The sequence below is a fragment of the Salmo trutta genome, chromosome 2, assembly GCF_901001165.1.
Source record: "Salmo trutta chromosome 2, fSalTru1.1, whole genome shotgun sequence".
Classification (NCBI taxonomy): Eukaryota; Metazoa; Chordata; class Actinopteri; order Salmoniformes; family Salmonidae; genus Salmo; species Salmo trutta.
The window spans coordinates 14,010,483-14,019,277 of NC_042958.1; the positions used below are offsets into that span (position 1 = coordinate 14,010,483).

General features: G+C 45.9%; 1 protein-coding gene across 2 annotated transcripts in view; it reads right to left on the reverse strand.

The window, feature by feature from the left end:
* pan3 (poly(A) specific ribonuclease subunit PAN3) overlaps positions 1 to 8,464 on the reverse strand; it is a 28,120-nt gene extending 19,656 nt beyond the window's left edge. Inside the window, exons 1-11 of one of the 2 annotated variants that reach the window (XM_029695084.1) lie at positions 7,730 to 8,464; positions 6,494 to 6,609; positions 5,953 to 6,031; positions 5,644 to 5,825; positions 3,820 to 3,958; positions 3,085 to 3,317; positions 2,852 to 2,956; positions 2,551 to 2,608; positions 1,439 to 1,600; positions 1,187 to 1,303; positions 975 to 1,076 (exon numbers count right to left, since the gene is read on the reverse strand). In XM_029695084.1, the coding sequence (XP_029550944.1) occupies positions 975 to 1,076; positions 1,187 to 1,303; positions 1,439 to 1,600; positions 2,551 to 2,608; positions 2,852 to 2,956; positions 3,085 to 3,317; positions 3,820 to 3,958; positions 5,644 to 5,825; positions 5,953 to 6,031; positions 6,494 to 6,609; positions 7,730 to 8,060 (1,624 nt within the window). In that variant the 5' untranslated portion in view covers positions 8,061 to 8,464. The remainder of the gene's footprint in view (positions 1 to 974; positions 1,077 to 1,186; positions 1,304 to 1,438; positions 1,601 to 2,550; positions 2,609 to 2,851; positions 2,957 to 3,084; positions 3,318 to 3,819; positions 3,959 to 5,643; positions 5,826 to 5,952; positions 6,032 to 6,493; positions 6,610 to 7,729) is intronic. The other variant, XM_029695092.1, reaches the window with a different exon arrangement.
* Positions 8,465 to 8,795: the final 331 nt, after the last annotated feature.

Genomic DNA, 8,795 nt, shown 5'->3' on the forward strand with positions numbered 1-8,795 from the left:
TCAGTCAGAGAGGTGGAGGGGGGAATGCATTGGGGTCAGTCAGAGAGGTGGAGGGGGGAATGCATTGGGGTCAGTATGAGAGGTGGAGGGGGGAATGCATTGGGGTCAGTATGAGAGAGGTGGAGGGGGGAATGCATTGGGGTCAGTATGAGAGAGGTGGAGGGGGGGAATGCATTGGGGTCAGTATGAGAGAGGTGGAGGGGGGAATGCATTGGGGTCAGTATGAGAGAGGTGGAGGGGGGAATGCATTGGGGTCCGTATGAGAGAGGTGGAGGGGGGAATGCATTGGGGTCAGTATGAGAGAGGTGGAGGGGGAATGCATTGGGGTCAGTATGAGAGGTGGAGGGGGGAATGCATTGGGGTCAGTATGAGAGAGGTGGAGGGGGAATGCATTGGGGTCAGTATGAGAGGTGGAGGGGGGAATGCATTGGGGTCAGTATGAGAGGTGGAGGGGGAATGCATTGGGGTCAGTATGAGAGGTGGAGGGGGGAATGCATTGGGGTCAGTATGAGAGGTGGAGGGGGGGAATGCATTGGGGTCAGTATGAGAGGTGGAGGGGGGAATGCATTGGGGTCAGTATGAGAGGTGGAGGGGGGAATGCATTGGGGTCAGTATGAGAGAGGTGGAGGGGGGAATGCATTGGGGTCAGTATGAGAGAGGTGGAGGGGGGAATGCATTGGGGTCAGTATGAGAGAGGTGGAGGGGGGAATGCATTGGGGTCAGTATGAGAGGTGGAGGGGGGAATGCATTGGGGTCAGTATGAGAGAGGTGGAGGGGGGAATGCATTGGGGTCAGTATGAGAGAGGTGGAGGGGGGAATGCATTGGGGTCAGTATGAGAGAGGTGGAGGGGGGGGAATGCATTGGGGTCAGTATGAGAGAGGTGGAGGGGGGGGAATGCATTGGGGTCAGTATGAGAGAGGTGGAGGGGGGGAATGCATTGGGGTCAGTATGAGAGAGGTGGAGAAAGACTCACCCCACTTCCTCTTGGTGAAGTAGGAGTCGGCAGTGGGGTCGTTGAAGTGCCTGCTAAACATGGTCTCTGCCCCCGCATGGAAGTCATAGGAAAACACCAACGCTGAGAGAGAAACAGGAGGTTAGCATGGGGGTTATGCATCAAACATACACTGAAACAAAAACCAACGGAAACACACTTAGAGACCATCTACACCCCCACACACAACTCACAGTGGTCTCCAAAGGCCTTGGTGGTGAAGACCTCCCTCAGGGTAACAGAGTTGGAGTGCTGGATCTTCTTCCACATGTCCACCAGCATCATACACTTGGTGTTCACCAGCCTGAAACCTGGACACACACACACACACACACACACATACAGGAAAGACATTTAGAGAACATGACCACTCAAGAATCCTTTTATTTTCAATCAAGGTTGAGAAAAGATGTGATCATTTAAAATCCCAGTGTGTGTGCTCTCACCATGTACCCTCCTCAGGCAGTAAGGCAGGTCGTCCTTGCTGTTGACGGCCTTGTAGCAGGAAGTGATGTAGCTGAAGTTGCTGGTTTTCTGCAGGCGGTTGGGAGGGGGGACAGGCTCCAGGGGAAACAGGCTGTGGTAGCTGTCCACCTCAGATGGAACACCTGGGACAGGGATAGGCATCATGAGAACACACGTACACAGAGTGGACAAAACATTACAAACAACTGCTCTTTCCTTGACAGACTGACCAGGTGAAATCTATGACCCCTTATTGATGTAACTTGTTAAATCCACTTCAAATCAGTTTAGATGAAGGGAAGGAGACAGGTTAAAGAAGGATTTTTAAACCTTGAGACAATTGAGACATGGATTGTGTATGTGTGTCATTCAGAGGGTGAATGGGCAAGACAAATGATTTAAGTGCCATTGAACAGGGTAGGGTAGTTGGTGCCAGGCGCACCGTTTTTAGTGTGTCAAGAACTGCAACGCTGTGTGGTTTTTCACACTCAAAAGTTTCACGTGTGTATCAGGAATGGTCCACCACCATTAGGACATCCAGCCAACTTGACACAACTGTGGGAAGCATTGAGTCAACATGGACCAGCATCCCTGTGGAATGCTTGATCCCTTGTAGAGTACATGCCCTGACAAATTGAGGCTGTTCTGAGGGCAAGGGGGGTGTACACAGTGTATATACACCAGCACACAGTGTCTACATCAACTACATCACTTGACACTTATCTTCAGTTACAAGTTTTGATAGTTGAACAACTTGACAATGTTCTACAAACCAACCAGTGTGACTGTCCGTGTGTGTGTGCGTGTGCGTGTGCGCGTGTGTGTGTGTGTGTGTGTGTGTGTGTGTGTGTGTGTGTGTGTGTGTGTGTGTGTGTGTGCGTAAACTGTCGTCAGGAATCCTACAGACAGAGACATGAATCAGATACGAGTCTCACTTTCAGCCTGCAAGGAAACTCCACATCGACCGCAACAGAAGCTACACAACCACACCGTCACAACACATTTCAACTGTCCACAATGACCACAACTCCAACAACCCAACAATAGCCCCTCCACTACCTCTGTTCAGCCAATCAGGGAAGGAATGCTTTACCGGTGTTCTCTGACTGGTCGATCTGAGCCATGGTGATTAGATGTCTGTTTATCAGCTCCTAGAGGGAACCACAGGAAATGACATCAGAGATCAACACTGTGACATCACAGTATGATTGGAGGATTAGAACAGAGCCAGACAAACAGAACCAGGTAGATGAGAGAGAAAGAGTGAAATATGGAGACAGGGCAATAAGAGAAGGGACCGAAAAGGAAACAGAAAGTTGGGGTTTCAGACAGGAAGAACCAGGAGGATGAAGAGAGAGAGAGGGATACTGACAAATAAGAGACGGGGGGGGTACCTGTCGGAGTTCATCAGCCATGAAGAAGGACGGGGCGTTGGCTTTGGGCTGCATGTAGGCCACGTGGGGAGCAGTGGGGGGGTAGATGTGGTAGGTAGGAAACACCTGCACAAAAACACATTTAACAACTGCACTTCCTATTGATGGAGAAATCATAACTGACACAGTCCACTGATGATAATGAGGAATTTGTTTTTAATGCCGTCAGTAAGGGCAGACTAAATGGAACGTACCATCCCAGCCATGGGAGCGGGGGTGTTGTCGGTGTAGAAATAGGTGGTCCCCCCCACCGTCTCCTTCTGGATGATGTGGGCCCCCTGGTCAGACACACTGGTGGGCACCATGTAGTTAGCCGGATTGGGGTTGTTGGGGTTGGGGGTGTGGCTGCGCCGGCGAGGGGCGGGGGAGGTGTGGGGGGTGATTTTGGGGGAGTGGAGGGGGGAGGACCCTGCAGAAAGAGACATCCCTGTGGAGAGGGGGGGATACCAGAGGACATTGGTTAAACAGAGGTACAGAGTTCATTGGGGCGGCAGGGTAGCCTAGTGGTTAGAGCGGTGGGCTAGTAACCGAAAGGTTGCAAGTTCGAATCCCCGAGTTGTGCCCCTGAACAAGGCAGTTAACCCACTGTACCTAGGCCGTCATTGAAAATAAGAATTTGTTCATAACTGACTTGCCTAGTAAAAATAAAATTGGAGTGGCTCCAATCATTGTTCTGACTAAAGGGTGACTGACTATGGTGGAATTCATCGTGTTGGGGATTTACTTGCTGTTTTTTCTAGAGCATCTCCATTGTATGGAGTCCATTCACCTGGTTGCCAGGACAACAATGGGAAGTAACATCATTAGAAAACCTCTACACTGCAAACTCACTCAACCTGACATACAAAAAGAGAGCAAGGCTGAAAGCAATACAACCCCTTGGTTGGTGGGTTCAGAGAATGAAGTGGTTTTTGTAGTGGATGGCTCACCGGGTGCTAGGGCAGCGGCAGTGGAGCTGCTGGGGTGGGGGAAGAGGGGCAAGGGGAAGGCTGGAACACTGGACTGGACCATAGTGGCCATGCGGGGAACCCCCTTAGGGATGAACTCATTGGCTGTAGGGTTGGGAGCCTGGGAGAGCGAGCGAGAGGGAGCGTGAGAGAGAAAGAGCGAGAGATGCATGATATTAGAATTAGATTAAGTTGTTCTGCTTCATCAGAGATTGTATAATGTTTGTTTCCTTGTAAGCAGCTTTGGCTTCGTCGCATACTGGAAAACATACACTTCTCTACGTATTTATTTGGACAGTGAAGCTAAAACTTTAATTTGGCTCTATACTCCAGCATTTTGGATTTGAGATCAAAATGTTTTATATGAGTAGACATCAGGGGTGCAACTTTAGTTTTCGAAGTGGGGGGAACATCCTAATTTTTTTCTCTCTGGTCGGAAAAACCCTCCAAACAGCCTACCCGATCCCTCTGAGGCGTGTGTCCACATGGTCCTAAAGCACACCGTTGCCTCGTTTTGTATCACATTTCAATAATAAAACACGGGGAGACAAAAATAAAATGTCAAAACGTCCCCAGTGAAAGTTGCGCCCATGGATGATACTACAGAATTTCACTTTATTTGAGGGTATTTTCATACACATCCGTTTAACCGTTTAGAAATAAAAGTATCTAGTCCCTCCATAAAGGTGTCACTATTATTTGGACAAATTCACTTATAGGGCTCTATTTTCAGCTGGCAGTAAGGAGGCAGAACTGTCAAACCCACGTTAGTTTGCAATTTCATCATGTAAAATCTGGCGCACTGGCATTTTCCAGCTCTTGCACCAGGTTCAGCAATTTACCGGTCTAAAATCAGCTGGTTTGCGCTGAGGTGGGAGATGGAAATATTTTAGATGTGTCCTTAAAAAACAAAAAGTGTACAAATACGCCAATTTCAGTGAATGCAACTAGGGATATTTAAGACCGATCAAAGCTGGTTTTAGCGGGAATGCAATTGGTTATGGCATCGATTTTGCCATGAATCGTGAACGATGATGAGCAGGAAAGTTGCAGATGCACAAAGATCATGCCCCCAAAACATACTAACCTATCACAATTACCAATAACAGGGGAGGTTAGCATTTTTGGGGGGCGTATGATATGCCTTTCTCACTCATCATTAATCACGATTCATTCATGACTATCTGTAATAATGGTAGCATCCACATTAATGTAGAAGTGTTCAGAAACCTATTATATTCTTATTTACAATTAAAGTGACTTTGAAATGACAATACAATATTTAGCATTAATTTCTATTGGGCACAACATAATCTGAAACATAACCAAAACAAACTGCAAATGCATCCAACAAGTTTGTAGAGACACAAGCTAGATGTAGTCATTGCGTGCTAAGAATATGGGAACAAATACTCAACTTGACTAAATGTAATACACTATAAATAGAATTTCTACAAATACCTATGACACCTCTATTTCTAAATATTTTAAAAAAACAACATAAAAACACACTCAAATATAAAAGGTGACTTTCTGTAATGTTGCCTCATAAAACATTTGATCTCAAATCCAAAATGCTGGAGTATAGAGCCAAATGAAACGTTTTAGCTTTACTGTCCAAATAAATACGTAGGGGAGTGTATAAAACAACCAACAGAGATAGGATCACATTAGCTAGAGAAAACACACAACCCAACCACCACGGATCGGTTTAGCTTGAACTACTTTCCACTGTAGATGCCACAAAATCCAACTATTACCCTTGGTTGATAACCTCACCAGGGACCTGGGTAGTGGTGCTCTTACCTTTCTCCTTTGTGATATGCTCAGAGCACCAAAGTCACTGAAGAGTGAGGACATAGGAGAACTAACTGGATCTGGAAGAGGACATAGAGGGAGAGGGAATGAAGACTGTGTTGTCCAAGGGGAGTTTTCCATCGACCCACAACTCTGACCTGGTCCAACTGCGAGGGTTCCATGGAATAGATCTGTCAGTGATTCCATGGGTGTTCCAATCAAAGAGTTAGAAGTAGTTTCAATTATAATTCTACAGTTATTCGTTTCAATGATCTGATACATAAAGTGTTCTGTAGGTGCTGGGTTCTAACTTCTTACCGTGAGCGCTGTGGCTAAAGTTCTTTGCACCGTCATCAAGGAGACTGGGAGAACTGCTGCTACTGCTGCTGGTCATTCTCTACACAACAATGACAAACAAAACACAGATGCTTAAGATGTACTCTCTTAGTTAGCTAACATATCCTAGCAAAGCAAACAACCCTGATTTTCTTAAAAGGTACTAATCTGTAGCAAAAAAAATCCCATTAGTATCTGCATCACTGGCTGATTGTCTTGGAATTCTGGAATTCTGCTTAGGTATATAAATCTGGTTGAATTACAGATTAAATAGCCTACATACGTGCACAATTGAAATAAACAAGCACCTAGGCCTACGTAATTAATTCTTTGGACCTGTACTGAACCAGACTTTCTGATTAACATACAAGAAGAAGACCTTTTCCACATTAGCCAAGTAGCACTATCATTCAGTAACTGACCCATATTTCCTCATTTACCGCAGATTTAAAGCTGGTACCAGAACACTTGAGTGCACCTGTTCAGTCAGTACTATATAGTTTAATTCTGAGGCTGGTCATACCTGCATCATTGAGTATTTAGACTCTGCGGGGCTCCCGAAGCCGTTGACCCCAATGAAGCTGCTGCTGAAGTAGGAGTTGGTCAGATTAGCATCGGTCCCACCCTCCATACCAGGGACTGCAGAGGACAGGGATGAGGGGTTCAGAATCAGACATCCCTTCTACTACACAGGCACAAGATCTGGATGGTCCTGGTAAATGTCCTATTCAATGTTTGGAAAACATTATGGAGAGTGAGACAAGCGATGCCATACAGACTATCAGCCTAATGTATTGTTTGGCCAGTTGCTGGTCGAAAACATGTAAATTAAAGAACAGTTAACTTTCTCCCTTAAAGAGTCAACAATAATTAAATGGCTGTGTGCAGCAAAATGCATGTAACGCACAAAAGTCGTTTAACTAATGTTGTAGCCATGGGGCCATTGTTTGACTGTCTTCATTTACAGGACTGGTCCATTACAGATGAGTAGCCAATCAGCAAGCTTCTTGAGAAGATGTAAACACTTCAACTATATCCAGTCAGCTAGCTAGCCAACTTGTGTGCAAAATGATAATATCCACGTTGCAATCAAACGTATCATTGTGCATAGTTCACTGATATCACATACGGTGGTTGCAATATGTTGCTAGTTAATTATGCTAACTAGCTACTAAGTAAAGGGACTTCATAACACTGCAGCAGCTGTTTTGGGTTAGCATGTAAGCTAGCTAGCCATCCTACTCATGCATGAAGACAACAATGATAAAATATCTCGCTTCCAAACTATTCCACATTAACTAGTTAACTAGTTAGATACATTAACTAGCGCGTCAACAAGAGTTGTGTAAACGTTAATTTGCCACAAACTTTGATTTTGCAAGAGTTGATAATGGCTAGGCTAAGTTGTTTCGCCATAGTATGATAGTTAACAAGTTAGCCAATGATTGTCTGAATTTGCCCACTCATGTCTTGAAGCGGTCAAATACAAAACACTGAATTGTCTCAGTTAGCTAAATGCATTAATTGAAAGAGCTCAAAGGTCGACGCTGGATGAAAACCTTAGTGCTCAGACACTTTAATTAGGTATGCTTGATTGTGTAGCTTGAAAAACATGTTTTTGGGGGCAAAGAGGCCTCAAAGAATCCCCGGGCTCAATTTTAACAAAGCCACTCACACGCCCCAAAACCAACAACCAGTGATGAGGATGTGCTAGGCCCTGTCGTGTCGAACAGGGGGCAACCAGACCAAGCATACTCACTGGTTAACAGCTGTCCATCCAGAGCCGTGCCTGCAGACCCCAGAGAGTCGCTCTTTTTAGTGACGGTCGGCACCCCTACCGGGCAGGCCGGGGGTGCACTAAGCGGATACCCCGCTGCCGTCACGGCTCCTCCTGACATGGATAAAGGGACAGGGCTTCCTCCACCGTGAAGAGACATGCTTGCCATGGACGGTTCCTCGTGCAAAAACTGACACTCGTCCCCATAAAAGCAAGTCTTGTCCTTTGCGTAGTATCGGCAGAACTTCACCTTCACGCAGGGTATTCCGACACCCCCGAGCGGAGCAGCTGAAGCTGGGAGTCCACTGTTCATGGCACCGCTGCTGCCGCCGGAAAATATTCGAACATAGAGAGACGTCGATTGCTAGTTAGCTTGCTCTCGAGCTGGGTTCGATTAATGTAAATGTAAATGCAAAAGCGATATGCAACAGCAAATATGATTCGTCCTCACCTAAAATTACATCACTCACATATACGTCTAGATGACAAATAATTGAGATAAGGACATCACGTTTGATAAATCCTGGTCGCTTTTGTCGCTACCCATGTAGCTGGCCTAGCTAGTAGCTAGCCTGTTGTTGAGCCTCGTTCACCCTTGTTGTTGTTGTTTTCTGCTCTCTGGCTACTCAGCTAGCATAGCATTGCATTATGGGTAGCTTGCTACAACGCAAAGCTCCTACCGCAAAAGCAAGCGGACCGGGATGTAATCATTAGTCCAAACAGTTGCAAAACGTTTCGTTTTTGCAACGAAAACAACAGTTTCTATTCGACAAATTCAGGTAGGTCCCGCCCCGTTTCGTTCCGTTTGCTTCCGTTTAAGAAACGTTTAGCAACAGGTTCGGCGTAATGAATACGCCCCAGTGACATATGAAGCGGCTTTGGCTGAGGGAAAGCTTTTGGTCTGTGTACTGTACAGAACCAACGATTTCCTAAACAGAAATATGTTAGTTTGTTACCAAACCCAATCGTTGTATAGAATATGCAGTCATGAAAGTGCAAGTGACGTTTGATATTAAACCTCTATGATGTAGTAAATCACTGATGTCAC